This window comes from Callospermophilus lateralis, chromosome 4, assembly GCF_048772815.1.
Source record: "Callospermophilus lateralis isolate mCalLat2 chromosome 4, mCalLat2.hap1, whole genome shotgun sequence".
NCBI classification, from domain to species: Eukaryota; Metazoa; Chordata; class Mammalia; order Rodentia; family Sciuridae; genus Callospermophilus; species Callospermophilus lateralis.
This window is the reverse complement of record NC_135308.1, coordinates 94,861,863-94,884,069: the sequence shown is the minus strand read 5'-3', so window position 1 is coordinate 94,884,069 and position 22,207 is coordinate 94,861,863. Positions and strand designations below refer to the sequence as shown.

Sequence of the window (22,207 nt, the reverse complement as noted above, 5' to 3'; positions counted from 1 at the left end):
TAACATTTTGAGGGAAAAAAAAATGGGTTAAGAAAAAAAAAAAGATTTCGCCCTTTTTCCTTAATTTAAAAAAAGAAGAGAAATTTCAAGGTCATTTTGAGGCTACTGAAAATTGATCCTGTTTCATATCTCAAGCAATTGGAATTATGATTGGAATTGCAGTGATTCTCAGATTTTTCTATGTATTTGAAGAGTAGTGCACTGTTACTATACAATTCAAAAAGAAAATGTTAAATTATGGGTGTAGATCTAAACATGGAAATTCAATATAGTCTAGCCATGCTATAAAATGTTCTGCAGGCTGTGAAAGCCAAAGAAAATCTTCAGGACAGAGGGAATCATTCCTGTTGGCCTTGTTGTTAAGGGATTCTAGTAACATAAGAGTTGTTACCTCAAACACCACAAAAGTCTCCCAGTGAAAATTTCTTTTGTGCCATGGACAACACATTAAAATTAAGAAGTTTCTAAAATTAAGTGTAGCACAGAGACTCTACATGTCTGCCTTCCAGATACTTTAACCTTCTGAAAAGCTGCCACATGGATAGGCCTCTCCCTCAGATGCCACAATATTGCTCCTTGTGACTTGAATCAGAGCTACAGTTTCAGTTAAAAAAGAGAAGAAAGGAAAAAAGAATTCTGACTGGAACAACCTCTTTATAATCTTTTATAGCATTGAATAAAGCACCTGGTTATTAACACATGAGCCTCAATTCCTAAAATAAGGAACCAGAGGCTATGGGAAGACAGACACTCATATAGATGTCAGAAATATTTGGCTTCAACACAGATGTATGAACTTTCTCCAAGGAGGCAGTATATTTTATTAAATAGTCTGGACTCGAGTCTTGAGTTAGTAACCCGGCTTTTATTTAAAACTCCGCCTTTGTTTGTTTACATGCATGTATTCATTGCACTATATCTCTCTGTCTCAGATTCCTCATACAATAAATGTGGAGAATTCCAGAATCTCTTCTCTACCAGTGACAAAGAAATCCTGTCAGATTATGACAGTTTACTTAATCCTTTGTATTAATGATATTATACCTAAGACTGTTCTAGTAATTTGTTCTAATAATTATTCTAATAATCTGTTGTTTTTTTAGGACTTATATTCATGCTCTGTGGATTACTTTCTTGGTGATTAGATTTAAGACCATTAAAATAGTAATTTCCTTCATATTAACTGAGATCCATTCATCAAATACGTATCTCAAATAATAGAAAATAAATTTTCCTCACATTGAAAATTCACCAATAGTTAAAAAGAAATTAGTGATTTGATTTAAATAAAGCTCATCAGCAGAAAAATTGAAAAAAAAAAGAAATGTGTCACATTAGATTGGGTAGAGAGAAGTGATGGGAGGGGAGGGGAGGTGGAGGGGAGGTAGGCAGGGGGAGGAGGGATAGGAAGAGCAGCAGAATAAAGTAGACACTAGTATTAAAGTCCTTTATTTTGATATGTATATACATGTCTGTATAACCAATGTTATTCTGCAATCTGTACACTCAAAAAAATGAGAAATTATACCCATTTGATTCAAATTATGATATGTCAAGATCATTGTATTGTCATGTGCAACTAATAAAAAATGAAAAGAAAAATAGCCTTCAAGATTTCATTTATTCATACAAAAAAGTAGTTTGTGAACTTAGATGACAATTTAAAAATACTTCTACTAGATGCTTTTCTAGTTAACCGTTAACAATATTACATTATAGAATCTATTACATTAAGGGTAGTATCAAAAATACTTAAAATCCACTGATGTAGGCACAAAAATCTCAGAAGACATCACCCCCAAAACTAAAGAAGGTGCAGAGGTCCTCAGTAGTGTCAAGTCCTAGCTTAATGATCAGTAAGGAAAAACCCCAGGGAAAGTGACAAAGTCATCAAAATGTCTCAGAAAGAATAATACTAATGAGTATAAAAATGTCTTACTATTATATAATGTCACAAAGTAAATTTCCTGGTTTAATAATAGACTAGATTGGGTTTTATAATGGAATAATTATCAAAAACTGACTACCTGAGTATCCTGATAAAACAGTAAGGTGAGGTAATCTTATAACTTCATGCTCCAGGTAAAATAGAATAAATAAAACTTACATGTATCATTCCTCAAATGGAAATCACTCCTTGAAACAAAGCAACTTGACAATACACTGTTAATCAGAAATGTGCCAATTTTAAGCAAATTATTTGACCTCTACTAAGATAAAGGTTGAGGAGAATAAAAACCAGCCCTTTATTTTGATATTGTATTATACCCTAATTAGAAATAAAACAAACATGTTAAAATGTTATTCTCCAAAATGGTATTAGTTATTACACTCCTGCTTTCCTTTTTCAGATCGCGTTTGATAGTTCAAAGTAAAGAATAAACTGAGTCACTCTTTTCCATCAAGCAAAAAATTTAAAAATTAAAAGTATACTCATTCATATGTATATGCATGTATCTGTGCATTTATTAAATAGTGGTACTGGGCATTGAATCCAAGAGTGCTCTACCACTAAGCTACAACACCAGTCATTTTTTTTTAGATTTATTTTGAAGAGGGTTTTGCTGAGTTGCCCAATATAGCCTTCAACTTGTGAACCTCCTGCCTCAGCCTCCTGTGTAGATGAAATTACATGTGTGAGCCACTGTGTCCAGCAGTGATGGGAAGTATCAGCTTTACAAACAGTTTTTTTTGTAATGTCCTAATCTGGACTTAGAAAATGTAATGAGTAAAAGAAGATCTAAAGTATCAGTGTATTTTCAGAGCATTTTCTCTGCTGGCAACCTTTCACTAACTGGACTATTAGTGGCCAGTGAATAAATAAATCTATTAACAAAAAAAGATCATTTTTCCCTCTAAATTCTAATTAAGTAATGCTTTCCAATTTCTAAAATTGAAAATACCTCAATCTACAAAAGTCTTGCTGATAGCTCAGTTCATCAGAAAAATTAAAGCTTAAGGAATGCTTAATTGATCCACTACATTCACAGGAATAGTTATAGAAATGTATTTTTAAAAATATTTTTAGTTGTAAATGAAAACAATAACTTTATTTTGTTTATGTATTTATTTATTTATTTTTTATGTGGAGGTGAGGATCAAACCCAGTGCCTCACAGGTGTAAGGTAGGTGCTCTACCACTAAGCCACAACCCCAGCCATAGAAATGTATTCTTTACAGATATTATAATATTAGCACTAATCCAGCCATAGAAATCTGCTAAATCAATTTAGATAATGGGAAGAGTCAAACTTTCAGTTCCATCAGAACATGTCAAACTTCTATCAGGTGACTATAGAAAGATAATATCATTTATAGATTTATAGACTCAGAACACAATAGTAGTAGTCTAAATTTTGTGATAATAACCAGAAATCTGTAATTAAAAACAATATCAGGGTAGAATAAGACTGATATTGACAAATTGCTCAATTCTTAACAATATTTGTCATAAATATTAATCTAAAAAATCTATAACATTTAAAGTACATTATATAAGGTAAAGAATCATTAAGGGGTAAGAGACAGGTCTTACAATGTCTTACAAAACAACTAACACTTCCTTCACTTTGAAATTTCTTATCCCTGGAGTTCTTTTTAAAAGACTATTCTGAAATTCAAATACATTGAAATTTGTATCCACGATACAGAATGCAGTCTTACCATTTATTACTCTATCAGGATGATTATTTAGTAACAATATAAAGGCAAGCCTTAAATCTATAATAGAACAAGTTTTCTTGCAATGTTTCCAATGCTTTTTGGGTTTTGCCTGGCTAGAAAAACCACAAGAATAGCCTTGCATGCAAAATTCTGGCTTAGCGCAGGAAACTCACAGGCATACAGAACTATTCTCAACTACCAAACCTTTCTCAATCCTCCACTGAGGTTAAGTTTGGTGGGAGGGATAAGAAAGGACAAGCCAAGTCATTAGTTCCAAACCAATCACCAGTATCTCTAGTATGCTGTTAGGCCAAACTTTATTGGCCACAGCAAACATCTTTAGTTGTCCAGGAAAAATCTGATCATATGATAAAAGTTGGAATTTATGAGAATCCTTGTTCAATCAAATAACTGAAACTATAAATTTATTTCATACCTTTGGGTTAACAAAATGGTGGAATTCAAATAAAGATATAGTCAGATCTTACATCTCTTAAGTTTTACTTTTCCCATATTTGAACAAAGACTTACCGATATCTAATCAAGGGAATATATTCAAAGAATAGACAACGAAGTTGTTTCTCCCTCCTTGGAAGAGAACTTTATATAATACAAGTAATTCTACACCCTGGGAAAAACTGGATTCCTAAATGTAATACATTCTCCCTTATAAAACAGTACAAACAATTCAAGAGTTCAAATAAAACACAAGCAAGTGGATGCTTTTGAAAAATGGAATACAGGACTCATGTGATACTGCAAGCTGGCACACAACATATATTATGTTGCTACAATTCAAAGCAATCCTTACAAAAAGGAATTTAAGGCATATTTAACGTTTTCAGAGAATGCATAGAGGACCAAAATGCTCAATAAAATAAAGGGTAGTCAACATGAGAGATTAATGTTATCAAAACTTCAAAGCAATTTTATATAGCAATTTTGCATCATTTTTCACTATAAGTAACAGAAATTCATATACCTAATGAGACAAAATTTCAGTGTATCTGATTCAATGCTCTAATATTGGAGAGGGGAAAATGTATCAGAAAATCCTCTTCAAAAAATATTCTAAGACTTTAGAAAAGAATCTGTCCATTCCTTGCCTTCTCATTAAAATAGTCAAGTATTTATAAGAACTATTTAAATGCCCAGCATGGACTGGTTTTTGGCATTTGGATTACAATATACTAATTTAAAATAATAGATTTAGTTAAGTTTAAGAAACAAAGACCACAAAGGGGCAAAGGGTCTATAATACATCTGCATGTCCAACTCTGGTGAAAAGATCTTGAAATGTTTAGCTATATATGAATGAGTTTTTAAAACTTGACTAACTGAACAAACAAAACAGAATGCCCTAGAGTTTGAGAAGACTGTATAAAAAAACTCATCTAGTTTCCAGATTAATATGATGACCAGTAATTAATTTTCACATCACCAAAAAATATGGCACAGCAAAGGTTCAGTTTAGCCACCCATAATTTATTAGGTGTTGGCATAGAAACTTTATAACAAATTGTATTTCATTTTTTGCCTTTTTATGGCTATTTTCAAATCTGTATTTTGATGAACCTTGTCAACTTTGTCAAAATTCAACAATGTTTCAATACTTCTTCTATGTTATCTCCAAAATGACTAAACCTTTGAAGTTTAAACAAAGAACACAAAACTGTGTAATTTAATTGCAAAAATAAACCAACCAACCAGAATTAAAAAAAAAAAAAAACTTACAAATTCCACTACAGGATGAAATTTTTAAAAACTGTATAGGAGTTTTAAAAGGGAGAGCTTTTATGCAACTGATCTATATTAAAGTAAATATCATATTTAACGAAAGAAAAAAGAAAGGAGGCAGCTACTGTTGTTGCCTTGAAAGAGAAAATTCTATATACAGTAGCAAAACAAAAATTTTAACTAGAAAATATGTTCATATCTTATTTGTGCCAAGTTGGAATTTTTAATGAACTGAGCTCAAAGTGAGATAAAATAAAAACAATATGTTGAATTTAATTTCTTGAGTGCTTTCCACTCACTATTATAGAATGTTAGCAGAAGTTTTGACTTTGAATTTTAACACACTGAGTCAACTAAGTATTTCCCTTGGAAAATTCTTCCCAAAAGTTATTTAGTGCAAAAAGAAAAATCATTTTGAGTGGATAAGTATTTAAAATGGCTTTACCTCAAGTATTTATATACAAAGTATTAATTGAATATATGTATATACACAGATACTTAGGAAAAGAAAAACAAGAGACACATCTGTGCAAGAGGATATTTTCTCTTTAAAAAGACAAGGCCTTTTGTTCTTTAAATTACACAACTACATCTGCTTTAGCAAATATGCCGCATTTTTTCCATGTAGGACTTTCTTTGATAGTTCCTCTGTATTATTGTACCAGTCCTCCACTATGAAGTATTCTATCTATTCCTAAAGATTTAGAATTTACAAGGAGTAAACCTGCATTGATTGATCTTTTTCTTAAAAACAACGTAAGTAATTTATTATGTGCTGCAAAAGTTGGGGACCAAAGGGTTTAGGTAATCTGGTCAATGACAACTGCTGAATGTACCTTAAAACAAAATAGTATCACATTAATATAATTTCTTGTTTTTTAAAAAAAGATACTATAAAACATGTGTAGTAATCTTTAATAGAGGAAAGTACAGACATTAATAACTTGTGAAGTCTGAGCCAGTGCAGATATTAGAGAATGACAATTTCAAGACAAAAGCTCAATTAAACAAGTAAAGGAAAATTTTTATAGTTCCTGTGGTAAACAATCTTAGATGTGGCATGCTCTATGGAAAGCCTTCCAAGATCTACATTTACTTTACTGTTGCTAATTATCAGGCTAAAAGATTTTTAAGTTATGACATAAAAGAAACAAATAAAATGAAGTAAACATTATGGTAAAAGTTGGCATATTCAGCACATGAGGTTAGTATTAGATTTGTTTTCTTCTAAAGTTTAATAAATTTATATATCCTTTTCATCATTCTTCAGTTAGCTATTTATTTCTAAATGAACAAAAGAAGGCTGTTTTTTTCAACAAGGAGTCCAGTATTATGATGGGCTGGGCTACCATCTACTTCTCTTAAGTGGATACTTCTACAAAGCTTACAATAAGAATCTGTACGATATAGTTTTGAGATGTACACTCACTGGTAATCAGTCATAAGGTAATGAAAAGGAATTACAATTGCTATGTTAGATAATAAATAGGGTAAATATAATTAACAATAATAGATAATATTTTATTAAGGGCTGGCTTAATTACTAGCTACATAGTATTTATTATTTTCACTACATGCCCACAATACTTTTGTGAAGTTTCCATGGCTTATTCCCTCACTTACTGTAGAAGTTACATTTTTTTTTTTAGTTGTAATCGGACACAATACCTTTATTTATTTATTTTTATGTGGTGCTGAGGATCAAACCCAGGGCTTTGCACGTGCTAGGTGAGTGCTCTACCACTGAGCCACAATCCCAGCCCAGAAGTTGCATTTTTAAAAGTTGCCCAATGTCTCACTATCAGCAAATAGCAGAGGTGGCGCTTTGACCCAGGTCTATGTAATTTCAAAAATCTAGGCTCTTAATCAGTAACCTCTACTAATATAAGTACTTGGCAGATTCACAGCAGAAATTAAGACAGATGTATAATCATGGGAAAAGATATATAAATAATTCCATTAACTTACTAAACATAGCATAAGATAAGAATGAGAGGCCTAATACTAGAAAATAACTACAAATCATATAGTTGTTTAAATGTGGCAATGGATTGCATATTGTCTTTAGACCACTCCTGAGTAGATGATTTAAAGTGTGTGAACATAGTTATTACTCAAAAGAAATAAATTCCAAATTGATGAGGTCAGCTAAACTCTTAAATACAAGGCTAATGCAAGGCGAACCCAAATTTTCAATTCCTCGTGAAAAGATTAAGTCAAGATGATATGTCATGAGCTTTGTAATGTTTTGAACAACCAATAAAAAAAAAAGAATTAAAAAAAACACAGCTTGCTTCTATTTTTAAGTGAGAAATTGCTGATCACATCATTTGGAAGCTTAAAAACTGGTGTTTCATGTGAATGGTGTTAGGCACACATGATATGCTAACAAAAAATGACCTGGAACTTTAGGGTTTTTCTGCATGTATCTGATTATGTGTATAAAATAAGAATGGCACTTTGATTATTAAGGTTTTAATTAATATTTGGAAGTTGTGGAAATTTTCTGAGACAAAAATCACAAAATGTAATAAAATTTATAATCTGGGAAATTATTCATTTAAAAAGACCCATACTGATAAGAACATATACTACATTTGATCTTAGCCAAAAGGCCAAGAAGCAATTATGTCTATCTAGAGGCCTGTTGCCATTTATGTCTTCAGTGAAATTTTTGTCCCCAGAAGTGATAACAGATTGAGCTGGTGTAGTGTATTCTTGGTTATCAAAAAATACTCATGTAGCTTCAGGATTTTGAATTGGTGAATATTCATGATGTGTGGAAAAGCATGATATACACCACAATATCAATCACACAAAATGGGATATTGTGTATATATGCACACAAGGACACGTCCAACTAAGCTTCTTGTGACTGGATGACTTTGTTCTTTGCTTGTGTCTCTGTTTTTTTGTTTGTTTGTTTGTTTGTTTTGTTTTGTTTTGTTTGTAATGCACAATTTACTTTTAAAAAATAAAAATTATTTTTAAAAAGTCCCATACTTTAAAAAAAATAGAAAAGTCATCAGTAAAGATCTGATGGTTAGCCAGACACAGTGGCACATGCATGCCTATAATCCCAGGAGTTTGGGAGGCTGAGGCATGAGGATTTCAAGTTCAAAGTCTGAGTCTGAAAAAGTGAGGTGCTAAGCAACTCAGTAAAACCCTGTCTCTAAATAAAATACAAAATAGGGCTGGGGATGTGGCTCAGGGGTCGAATTCCCCTGAGTTCAATCCCTGGTATCCTCTCCACCAAATAAATAAATAAATAAATAAATTCAATGGCTGAGGATCTCTTATATGAGAAAAGGATGTACACAAATCTTTAACTAGTATGGATACAGTAAAAGTACAAATAATGTCCTAACTCAAGATCTTCATTATCCCCAGTATAGTCATTTTTAAATGAAGGTTTTATACACACACACACACACACACACACACATATATATATACACAAAGTAACTACTACTTTAATTTGGATTAAAAGACATAAGAAGAGGGAGGTAGGACTTCTGGAATTTCAACAGCAGCCATATGACAGATGCAGTACTCGTCCTCTTTCTCCTTAATTATAGCTCCACTTCTAAAAGTTAGATAAGGGTGAGGAAATCAAGAATAAGCGAATAACCATCTTAGTCTTCTGGCACCTACACACATATTGCAGTTCTCTAATAAGGAAGACTTACAGAAAGCCTCAAATACTGGGTACAAACTGCCCTTGCCATGGGGGATGATTGCAACTGGATCAGAATATGGAGCAATGTATGCTCCAGGGCACAATCAAAAACAATAGATCAATTATTTTATAGATGATAGAAGATAATAGCATGGTGTAAAAAAAAATACAAAAAAAAAGTTAGAAACTAAGCAGGAAAATCAGGTAAAGAGGGGGAAAAAATGTGTTTAAGAGAGTCTTCAAATACTCTTCAGACTAATGCAAGCAACACCAGACCATTCCACATGCAAAAATAAAGCAGGCCACTGGGTGCAGTGGTGAATCCTGTTATCCCTGCTACTTGTGAGGCTGAGCCAGGAGGATCACAGTTTTAGGCCCGCCTCAGCAACTCAGCAAGAGACCCTGTCTCAAAATAAAATTAAAAAGGACTGGGGATATTGCTCAGTAGTAGAGCACACATGGGTTCAATCCCCAGTACCACAAAAAAGGAAAAAAAGGGGAGGGGAACCAAAAAAAGTTAATTATGAAAGTAATTTTAAATGACAACATAACTAGACCTTTCTTCTTCTTTTGTCTCTTACTTATTTAAAAAGAAAGTGCATAAAACTATACATACACACATAAAATTTGTGCAAAAGATAAACTTTATATTCAAAGACATAAATGGATTCAAAGTAACAATATGGGGAACATATACCATACAAATAGCAACCAAAAGAGAGATAAAGTGGCTTTACTATTATAAGAAAAAAAAGTATAACAAAACAACTTATTAGATTAAAAAACATCATAACAAAAATGTCAAACTATAATGAAGACATATAAATGCAAACGTATAATTAGAACATTTCCAAAATAAGCACATGAAGCAAAAACTAATGAAATTGAAAGGAAACAAATAATTCAATAATAATAATACTCAGACATTTAAATACCCCATGTTGAATAAAGGACAGAAAAACTAGGTAAATTATCAATGGCATATAGGAGACTGAAACAGCACTATAAACCGACTCCACCTAGAGACATAGAGAGAATACCTCACTAAACCCAGCAGTAGTAGAATATTCATTCTTCTGAAGTGCACATGGAAATTCCACAGGATAGATCATAAACTAGCCCATAAAATGATCCTCACTAAATTTTAAATAACTGAAGTTACCAAAAATAAGTTCTCCAACCACAATGAAATTAAAGTAGAAATCAATCATAGCCAGAAATTGAGGAAATTTCTGTGGAAATTAAAAAACATATTTCTAAAGAACTAATGGGTCAGCAAAGAAATTGCAAGGAACATTAGAAAATATTTAACATGAATAAAAATGGAACCAATATAACAGCACAAATTACAGGATGAAATATAGTATAGTTCAGGAGTAAATTTGTAACTATAAATGCCCATATTTAAAAAAATCAATAACTAAATTATTTTCATTTTTAAAATGTATATTATTTTTATTAATATATATGAACTGTACATATTAATGGGGTTTAATGTGTCATTTCAATGTGTGTATAAGGCATTCCCTGATGGAATCCAGAGTTCCTTTATCTATTCTATTCCTTTCCTTCCCAAATTCTACCAGTTACTATTGTATGTCATTCAGGTTGGCTTTTAATTAAATTTTATTTTGTACTGATCACTGCTAGGCATTACTTCAGATGCTTGGATATTCATAATATATGGAGAAAAGCATTTCTACTACATAATAAATAAAAATCTCTGAAATTCAAGTCTGAACTACATTCAAAGGGCTCCAAGATTATAGAACTACATCAGATACTGTTAGAAGGTCTGTTGTAACAAACATAATTTAGAAAACTCAAAAGGAAAGTCTATTATGTTTACCCATGTTTTTCCTTTTCCCTTTGTTCTTTTATGTTCCAGGATTCCTTCATCATTTCCTTTTTGTTGCAACAATTTCCTTTAGCCATTTTTTAAAGGTATGTCTGCTGTGATAAATTCTGTTTTCCTTCATCTGAGAATATGTTGACTCCCCACAACGACTACTTATTCCTTTAGTATATTTTCACCATATATAGAATTCTGGGTTAACAGTTTTCTTCCCCCGCACCCCCAATAATTGATAGTTCTTCCATTTCTTCTGGTGAAAACTCCACCATTTTTCTAATTGCTTTTCTCCCATTGGTAAAAATGTAAATTTATTCTCTCTTTTACAAGACTGATTTCTATTTAGTTCGGGGAAGTCTGGCTCTGATGTATTACTCAGAGTCTCCAGAGAAACAGAATCAATAGGATATGTACAAAGATAGAGGTCTGTTTTTAAGGAATTGGCTTATGCAATTATGGAGTCTAACAAGTTCAAAATTTGCAAAGATGGACAGATGTTCTAGTTGAAGTCAAAAGGATAACAGGATGCAGACCTAAGGAAGAGCTAATGATGCAGTTCAAGTTAGTCTGTTGGCAGACACTTGTTTGCTTGGGCAAAACTGATCTTTGATCTTCAAATAATTGAATGCTGCCAATCCACATCATGGAAGACAATCTGCTTTACTCTGAGTCCACAGAGTTAAATAGTAATCTTATCCCCCCAGAAAACACCCTTGTGGAAACATCCCCATCCCAGAAGTGACAAAATAGCTGAGCAACCTGGCCCAGTCAAGTTGACATAGTTAATTAAACCATCACAATGTACCTTAGCAAAGATCTTTTCTTTGCTCTTTTGTTTTTGTTAACATATTTGGAATTCACTTGGTATCTTGAATATATAGTATTATATATTTTGCCAAATTTGGGGAATTTTCAGCTACTGTAACTAATTTTTTTTTTCAAACTCCACCCTCTTCTTTCAGGACTCATTTAATGAAAAAATATTTTAGAACATTTCTTGTAATCCCACAGATTCATAAATCCCTACTCATTTGTTTTCAGATTTTTTCTGTTCTCATTTTCAAGTTAGGGATTTCTATTCTTTATTTTCAAATTCACACATTCTTTTCTTTTGGTTATTCTACAACCTGCTGTTAAACCATCCCAGATTTTTAAAAATTCTGTTAATTGCATTTTCTACTTCTAAAATTTCCATTTGATGCTTCTTTAGATAATCTATTATTTTGCTAAAGATTTCTGAGATTTTTGTTTTTCCATTTCTGTTGTGATGTACATAATTTCTTGTTAAAACATTTTTTTTACGAAGGATGCCATCCTTGTCAGAACCTTAAAATTCTTTTCAGATAATTCTAACATCAGTATTAGCTGAAGATTGGCATCTGTTGTTATGTTTTGTTTTTAATTAAAATTAAGATTTTCTTGTTTCTAGAATTGGTTGTACTGGTACTGGGTTTTTAAAATGTTTACTTAAAGCATTACAATTATCCATAGTATTTAGGTTCATCTGACAAAATAATACATATAAGGAATTTGATTTCAATCCCCATTCCCCAACTTCCCTTCCCTCCCCTCTCTTGTTGTTCTTTCTCCTCTCCTCTATTGATCTTCCTTTCATTCCCTTATTTATTTATTTTAGATCAGTATTTTCTACATGTATATACAGGTTAAATTCTTTTTAGTACTTTATATATGATTATATCACGCTATTGTTAAATTCATTCCATATTTCTATCCTGATCCCTTGCTTCCTCCTTCCCTCTTATTCTCATTTTTCTACTGATCTACTTTATACCTTCATTATATCCAGTCTCCTCCTTTGCCACTTTCTTTTCCTCATTTTGTTCCACAGAGACAAAATAGATAACATAGAAATGAATTCTACAGTATTTTGTATTCAGATTTCTTCACCTGCTGATATCATATTTTCAAATAGACTAAGTTTCACCAATACAGTGCAATATCTAGCATTATCTTGTAATCCACCAAGTATGTTGCAATGGACACTGATTGATCAACTGAAAGGAATGAGATACCAAAATATGCTTTACAATAAGTGTACAATTTTTGTATACTTGCATGATTTATGTGTGTAAAATTTTTACTGAACTTTTTCAAGTTTAAAAGAATAAACAAAGAAATTCTAAAACCTCTACCTTATATTCATCCACAATAATGCTAAGGGCTTCATGACCAGCTTTTCTCATGTCTTCCAGTTCTTGTTTATGTTTTTCCTGAAAGAAAAAAAAATCATGCTTTGTTCTTCTCTTTTGTTTTCAAAATAATTATAAAACCCTTGACTTTTGCTTCTGTGAATGATCAGGCAGTTTGTAGAGTTCTAACGCTGCAAAGGAAATAAAAGTTCTACTTAAGAGTACTGGGAAACACAAGGCCATGAGGAATTGAAAGCAAATAACTGAAAACAGAAAACCAGAAAACTGTGCTGGGAGGTTAAATAAAACAGGTAATAGTGTTTCTCCTGGTAAGTTGCACAAATTATGCCAACTTCTAAATGTAGGCGTTCCCTGGTGATCAGACCTCTTTTTAAAACACTAATTAATCTTAATTCTATTACCTTAAATAATATTTATCTGTAACTCCTTACAATATATTCCCAAACTCTGTCATGGCTGACTGCCAAATTTATTTCTCTACTAACCTAATTACATGGGTATCTAAAAAGAATCTGAAAGTTAAGAAGTTCAAAGTCAAAATCCTGGTTTTCCTCTATAAATCTTCCCATGCTCAGACAAAAAAATCTTGAAATCATTTCTAATTTCTCTTCTTTGTCTCTCACAAACCATGTGTTACAATTCTTTATAAAATCTTGTTGTCTTTTTTTTTTTAGAGAGAGAGAGAGAGAGAGAGAGAGAGAGAGAGAGAGAGAATCTTTGTTTGTATGTGATTCTGAGGATTGAACCTGCTCCATAAGCATGCCAGGCGAGCGTGCTACCGCTTGAGCCACATCCCCAGCCCCCAAATCTTATTGTCTTGATTTTCATTTTAAATTCCTTAAGAAACTCTTTAATAATATGGCATTGTTATAAACCCTTTACAAATATTTGTTCCCTTAATTAATTTATTTAAACATATTATAACCATCAGATGACCCAGTGTCTGAGCACTTTGTAAGATCTTCACTGCTACTTCTCTAGTTGCACCATGAGCATTCTTTACCAGGATTATTACAATGCTCTCTTGTTGCTGAAATTCCATTATCTTTCCAGTAAAGTAGCCAAGACAATCCTTTTAAACTTTCAGACAAATCAGAAATTTTATGTAAAATAATAAACATTCATCATTATCCACAAATTGTACTTTATTTTTTTTTTCATAGAAACTATCATTACTAAATGTTTTGCATTAACTTATCACCGCCTACACCACCACCCCCTCACACACACATACACTATATTAGGAGAGAAAATGATAGTACTCTAATACTATGGCTCTTGATAAGACGAGAAAAAGACAGATATCAGAAATATTTCAAAGTCTGACACATGTTTAGTTAGAGAAGGTAAAGTTTTACTTGATATTGAATATATATATATCAGGGTGCCTTATTTATAGTGTCAGCTCAATAAATAAGGACTGAACAAAGAAAATAGAATAGGTAGGATTTGAAGGCCAAACATATGTGAGAAATGAGAAACTAATTTTATTCTTCATCAAAGAGAGACAGAGCTACTTTAAATCAAAATAAGAATATTAAAACATGTGGAAGATGATTTTGAATTTAGGTTCATATACATGCTGGGTGGGTGAACAAATAAAGATTATAGTTAATGTTCTTTTTCTGATTTGTTATACATATAAATTAGCAAACATTTTTTGGTCATATTTCTTTACCTGTTAAGTAAGAGAGTTGGATTAAATTATTTCTAAGACAACCTTCCAACTTTCTTTAGGCTAGTCTAGGATAGAGTATGCTACAATTAGATCAATCAACTCTGCTCTGCTTACTTCAAAGTTAATATCAGGCTGCCCAGTTACCAAAAGAAAAATATAGGAATAACCAAATACTACATATACATAGTCTGAAATTTTTATTCAAGAAAATAAAGTCAAAAATTTACAACCTATCTTCAATGTAGTCAAAACCAAATTTAACCACAATGATAGCTTTCTTTCAAAATGTCAAATCCCAGAGCATCAATAGAAAGGGAAGACTTAGGAAAATGCTCTTGCCTTAAATAAAACTGCAGAATTTTTAAACAAAAATAGATGTCAAAGATATATATCCCAATACATTTATTTTATTATTGAGAAAAGTGAGGCTTGAAAAGATCAAGAAATTTGTTCAAGGTCAATGAGTTAAGTGATAGGCAGGGAAAAGTCTAAATCACATCTCCTGATAGTCATCTCAGTGTTTATTTAAAAATATTCTAGGCTAACCATGTAGCTCAGTGGTAGAATGCTTGCCTAGCATGTACAAGGAACTGAATTATATACCTAGTACTGCCCCTACCCCCCCAAAAAAATCATGTTAAAAAATGAACTGTTTGAATGTATTCCCAATCTTATTAACAGGTTTGCTTTCTGAATTAAATTCAATAATACAGAGACTTATGTCACATATCATACCTTCTGAAGAAACTAAGACACAATTGGTCATTCTTGGTAAAACCTAAAATAGTCTTTCATCAATTCTTTACAGCCAAGCAGAAATTTTGGTCTGACAAAAATGCTGCAAAATAGGTGCTTTTCAAAGCACATTCCAACCAACCCTCCACTACACACAACCATTTGATCCCAACTCCTTTATTTTCCAAATTATTAAATATCTCATATTCTTAATGTGACTGGACGTGATTAGTAATCAGAAAGTATCTGTTGAATAGCTATGTAAACAAGGAACCATGTACTTTCCAGAAAAAGGATAAATTAGCAAACTTTTTATTGGTATGATTCAGATACCTGACTCAAGATTTATTTATAAAAGACCTGAAGCTATGGCACAAATTAATAAATATTTTTTAATTCAAATTCTATCATTGTTGGCCATTGCCAAGCCACACTGAACCCATACTAATCAACTCTAATAAATTAATCCATGCTTAGCAAATAGAATTCTTTGCCACGTAGATGGTTTTAAAATCCAACATTTGATTAATATGTTTGGAATAAATTATTATAAATCTTTAAAAAGGGAAAAAGAGAAAAGAAAGAAACTCCATGGATAAATCAAGCATTACATTCCACCTGCTAAAAGACAAATGATGTTAGTTTCCAAATTCTTTGGCCATGAGCCAGTCTATAAATAGCCTACCAGAACATAATTAGCTAATATCATCTGATTGAAAATGGTTTTTCAATACAGACTTCACCACTACTTTCTCTGAAGCCACAAGACTGCATCCCTTTCATAACAACTAATCAACTACATTGGAAAAGGCAGGCATAAACACCTCCAGATTATCCAAAAGGAAATCTGTGGATCAAAAATCAAAATAAAGATAGTAGGCTAACATCCAACTAATGCACTGAAAAGTTCTGACTGAGACATAGTATAAAATTCTTCTCTACCACAATCTGAAGAATCTAGCACACTTTGTAGTCTATTTATAAATGCCAAAATAGTACAATAAAGATTTGTTTAGACCATACTATCAAAACAGAAGAAAGACAACAAAACAACACCTCTTCATTTTTCATTAATCCTAACATCTAAGAGTTGCAAGAAGCCTAGTTGATTCCTAAAGAAAGCAAAATTCTCACAGTCTTATGCAACAGAAGTTTTCCCACTGAATAAGTGTTTACTCTTTATCTTCCCATTCTATCTGATTTCTCAGTTTCTTTATATACTCCAACAAAAACAGCACATAACACTTCAAATTCTTCCCCAATTGGTCTCACAGATTAATTATTTTTAGTCAAATACTAAATGGAGAAAAAAATGACATAGGGATATCAGAATCAGTCTAAAGGTATCACATAATACTACAAGTTGAAATAAAACATGTTTGCCTAGTAAACCATCCCTAGTAGTGAAACACATGCTTATTAAGATTGTCCTTTTAGCTTACCATATGCTAAATCATGAAGGATTAACATCAATCTCTGGCCCTATCCCACTAATGGCTGCCTTAACACACTGCGTAAATTTCATCAGCTAATAAATACAAACTATCAGCTGTGCTGAATCCTCTCAATCAAAAACAAGATAATAAAGCAAACTCTTCCTGGAATTTTCCTAACAGATAAAAGATGGGGTATGCAAAAACCCCTATCATCTGCTTGTATTAGCAAAGAAGTAACTGATATTTCTATGTGCTAATTTACAAAAGAAAGACATGACAACCTCATAGCCATGTCCAAACCAAAACTTTTAGGAAAGGAATTAATAAGTTAGCAAATGAGGAATTTATAAGCTAGTCACCAAATTCATCATTCTGAAGATGAAAACAACTACTCATGTGGAATTTATAAGAGAAGATGTGTTTACAACAATGCAATTATTGTTGTCATTGTCATTTCTCCATTAGCATAACATCTCCCTTACCAGTTACATGCTGTTAACAAAGGCCAAATCCTGCACAGCTTGAGAAACTTAGCCTCTTAGAAAATCCTAGCTGATGATGGCTAATTTGTTGATTTGATTGGCTATATTTCTATTGCTACTTCAATATCACATTATTATTATTTGCTTCAACAGGAAAAAAGAAAAGAAACTCAACTCAGCACCAGATTAGATTATTATTTATCTTCAGCTTTGTTAAGATCTTAAAAGGCTGGTTACCTTGAGAAATAGATGCTCAAGATTAACTCAAGCCAAGCAGGGAAGAAAGAAATGGAAGTGAGGTAAGGAGGAAGAAAAAGAAGGTCAAAAATAATGAAGGAAACAAGGTGGGAGAGGGAAGAGAAAAAGGAGGAGGAAGGGAAAAAAGGAAAAGAGGGAGGGATGGAGGGAAGTGTAGACAACATTTTGAATCTAAAAAAAGCTTCACATACTTGTATTTAGGACAATTACAACAACCCTCCCCACTCTGTGGTTCCAGGTGTGGGCATCAGTGTAGCAAGGAACAATTTCCAGCCAATGATAACAATGATAAAGAAACAACAATGATAAAGAAAAGACCTTATATGTACACTAAATCTATAAACATTATCCTAATCATTGTGGATATAAACCTCTCAAATGCTTATATAAGTTTTATGACTATTTCCTATTTTAAGGCTGTTCTCCAGAGTTTGATTAGACATGGCACTGCTACCATATGGACTTAAGAATTCTGACATTCATACATAAATTTATACTATTAAAGTCACCAAGTTTTGGAAAATTTTTATCAAAAGCTTAGGAAAATAATATAGATTTTGGTACTAAGAAGAAGGATGATGCTATAACAAGTACCTTAAAAAAATGAAAATGACTCTGGAATTATGTTATAGGTAAAGACTGAAAGAATGCTCAGATACAAGTAAGAAAAGCATAGATTGCTTTGAAGATGGTTAGTAGAAATATGGGCATTAAAGGTAATACGGATGGGGGCTTAAGAGGAAGTGAAGAACATGGTAGAAAAAGCACTGTTACTTGACCTTATATTTTGGAAAGAGGGGAACTGGTGCTGGGGATTGAACCCAGGACTTGATGCATGCTGGGTAAATGTTCTACCACTGAGCTACATCACTAACCCTGAGCATCTGTCATTTGAAAGTGTAAATAAACCATAATGAAAAGAATACTGGTAGAAGTATGAACATTAGGGTGCTTCTGGTGAGACTGCAGACAGAAATGAGGGCCATGTCTTTGGAAACTGGAAGAAAAGTGAACTTTGCTACAAAGGAATAGAAATTTGGCTGAGTTGCATTCTACTATTAGATGGAAAATAGAACTTAAAAGTGATAAATGTCCATATTTAGCTGCGATTTCTAAGCAAAGGGTTCAAGGTGCACACACCAGTTTCTTCTTGCTGCTTTTAGTAAAATGCAAGAGGAAAGAAATGCATTAAGGAAGTTAAGTGTTAAACAAAAAGGAACTAGCACTTAATGATTTGGTTGTTCCTAGTCTATTCATATTACAAAATAAGCTAGAATTGGGAAATTCACTATTATAAAAGCATGCCTTAGAAGAAAATCAGGAGTGTGACTGGATGAACTGTTACTAAAAAAATTAGGTAAATGGCTCATGGGTCCAAGAAACCATGTATAAAAAGCTAGGAATAGATACAGAGTTGGACCAATGGATTTGTAGAGAACCAATGGTCTAACAGCATTAAGCCCCTTAGTGTACATAGGACATCCACATAGTTTTGAGAATGTTATACTATTGGAAATACAAAAAATCTTGGGCTGAAGGGGAAGAAAAGAAATAAGGGAGACCATCAGGTTTCTGGGATTCTACAAACAGGAGATAAGCTGACAAGCAGCAAAACTGTAAATACATGCTAACCTTCAAGAGAGTGGAACAATGACTCTGAAAGTAGAGCTATAGGAGCACAGACCAGGGACACAGGTCCAGAGGCAGAAACTCAAGTCATGGATATAAGGCAGAAGCCAGCAGTCACAGTCACAGAGGAAAACAGAGCTCCAAGTGCAAAAGGTAATAAAGTCATAACCCTGGGCACAGAAGGCAACTGGAGTGCAGGCCCATACATCAACTGAGCTGGAGGCACACATCCAGATGCTCCCCACGTTGGAGCCACAAGTGCAACACATAAAATCACAGAGGATTATTCTCAAGCCTTTGAGACCTAATGGAATTTACCATACTGGCTTCTGAACTTTTTCAGCACTGGTGATTTCCCCCTTTCAGATGGGAATCTGATGCCTATACCACCATTGTATTCTGGAAGCAAATGACTTCTTTTCTGGTTTCACAGGTCTATTGACAGAAAGGAAATATACCCCAGGACTGCCTGTACCCAGAGTCTCACCCACACCTGGGTTAGATGGTTTAGATGATGACATTTGGAGCTTTTGAGATGGTGGTATTTAGATGAGATTTTTAGACTTACCACTGATGTTTTAGTGGATTGAAATTTCCAAGGAAGTTGAGACTGAATGAATGAATTTTACACAATGATGAATAAAATTTGGGGGTATCAGGATAAGACTGTAGTGGGTTGTGTTATGTCCCTAAAAAGATTTGTTCAAGTCCTAATCCCTGGTACCTATGAATGTAATCTTTTGCAAATATAATTAAGGATCAACGAACTAAGGATTTAAGGCTGGCCCCAAATCCAATGACTAATTTCCTTATAAGAGAAAAGAGAAGGTGATTTGAGACATAGGGAAGAAGGCCATGTGAAAATGAAGACAGAAAATGGAGTAATACTGCCCAAAGCCAAGAAGTGTTGTATATGAAAACCTAGAAAAGGCAAGAAAAGATTCTTCCATGCAAACTCTGAACAAGTGTGTCCCTGACAACACGAATTCTGACCCTTACAACTTTGAGACAACATATTTATTTTATTTTAATCCACCAAGTAGATGATAATTTGTTATGGCCACCTCAGGTATCTAATAGGGTACTTTTCCATCACCTTTCTTTGAATGAACTTCTTCCTTTAGACCTCAAGTGCTTTCACATTTACTCTGTCCCATGTGTGCCCAGAAGAACTAGTATGTTAATATAAAATGTTTTTCCTGATGAGACTATTGCATAGCCTCTATCAAATTTCTTCTTAAGTGTTAAAAATAATAATTACTATTTATTTGAGTTCTCTCTCCTAAATGGAATTCTGGAAATTTAATATGGATCTTAATACTAGCAATAATACCAGATCTTTAAAATAGACAGCAAAACATACACAAATCATTTACTGTTGCTGCCATGCAGAGTGCAACTAAAACACTGGAAAGTAGTTCTTGTTTTTCTTATCAAAAAGCCCTACAGTTAATCCTATACTATACCATGCCTCATCTGTAATATGGAACTTCCAATCAAAACTGCTTATGCCTAAAACTCATTAATAAGAGATATCTATGAACTACCAGCCATTTAAAAAGTCCTTAGATGGATGACAAATATTAGAAGACAATACCAGAAAAGAAAAAAAATATCTTGGAAAAAACAGATTATGGAGGATTGAAAAATAACCTTAACTTCATGGAATTCACAGAAAATAGGACATTCACAAAACAAGAACAAATAGTATAAAATGAAAAGATTCAAAGAACAACAATAATAAAAAAAATCTCTTAGAAATTCAAAACAATTACATGAAAACATCAACTACGAAAAAAGGGATTAAAAAAATCAGCCAAAAACTGAGATAGGAATAAAACATGAAAACTAGATACAATAAGACAAGCATTTCAATAGATACAGGAACCATACAATAGTTGTTACAAAGCAAAGAGAAACAACAAAACAGAACAATTCATCAAAATTCAAGAAATTCCCCAGAACTAAATAGCAAGTTGTAAAATACTTGTTACAAAAAACAGCATTCACAGATCCCTTATTATTATATTTGAATTTCTAAGAGCTTTTTAATTGTTGTTTTTCTTTGAATCTTTCATTTTTTAGAACTGAAGAGATGTTTGAGATAGCTCCCCAATGGACATATATAAGTCCAAGACTTCTCACCTCTAGTTCTACTGACTATTAAAAAGGACCACCAATAAAAGATATCTAACTCATACATTTACCTTAATGTGTACAATATTATTTGTCTTATAGGAAATAAGGGGAATTAACTTAAGGTCCAAAATAAAATAATCTTAAACGAAACATCATTTTTATGTGGGAAACACTCCTAAAAGTCAGAGTTGTCTTAAGAACAAAGCTCATAATAGGCTTCCCAATCAGAAAAACAAATCTGGGGAAGCAAGGCAAATTAAAATAACTAGTTATTAGTAAAGACCCTAGAAGTGTATAAGTGTACTTCTAGGACAGTTGACATACTCCAAATTTCCAAATGAGTCAAACATAAGGTCATCTGTGGGAGACAGATGTCTTAATTAAGTTCTAATAACTTAAGATTAAACATATGTAAGATCATAACAAAAATTAACAGAAAAACTTTTCATAGAAAAAATCATAATGAGTAAGAAGCACAGACAACAATAAATTCAAGATAAACAAAAAGTTGTTCAGGAAGGGAAAAAATCATAATATGTGATGTCATTCAGATGACAATAGCATTTACATAAAAATTACACTTGAATACTGATCTAACCAAATTTATGATACAATTGTACTAGAGAACAAAAGGGCATCAAATGTGGATTAGAAGTACGATTTACAAAATCTGAAAAACCAAGGAGTACAAATACTATAAAAAGTATGTTACTTTAAATATACTGAAGTATATAATTTAGAAACTGAG

General features: G+C 32.5%; 1 protein-coding gene and 1 pseudogene across 7 annotated transcripts in view; both read right to left on the bottom strand.

Annotated features, from left to right (window-relative positions):
• The window catches only part of Ccdc91 (coiled-coil domain containing 91), a 321,339-nt gene that overhangs the window by 156,815 nt on the left and 142,317 nt on the right, over window positions 1–22,207 (bottom strand). For all 7 annotated transcript variants that reach the window (XM_076852739.1, XM_076852740.1, XM_076852737.1 and 4 more), the window contains one exon: window positions 13,085–13,162. In XM_076852739.1, coding sequence (XP_076708854.1) covers window positions 13,085–13,162 — 78 coding nt within the window. The remainder of the gene's footprint in view (window positions 1–13,084; window positions 13,163–22,207) is intronic.
• LOC143398765 (U2 spliceosomal RNA) lies at window positions 7,923–8,027 on the bottom strand (annotated as a pseudogene).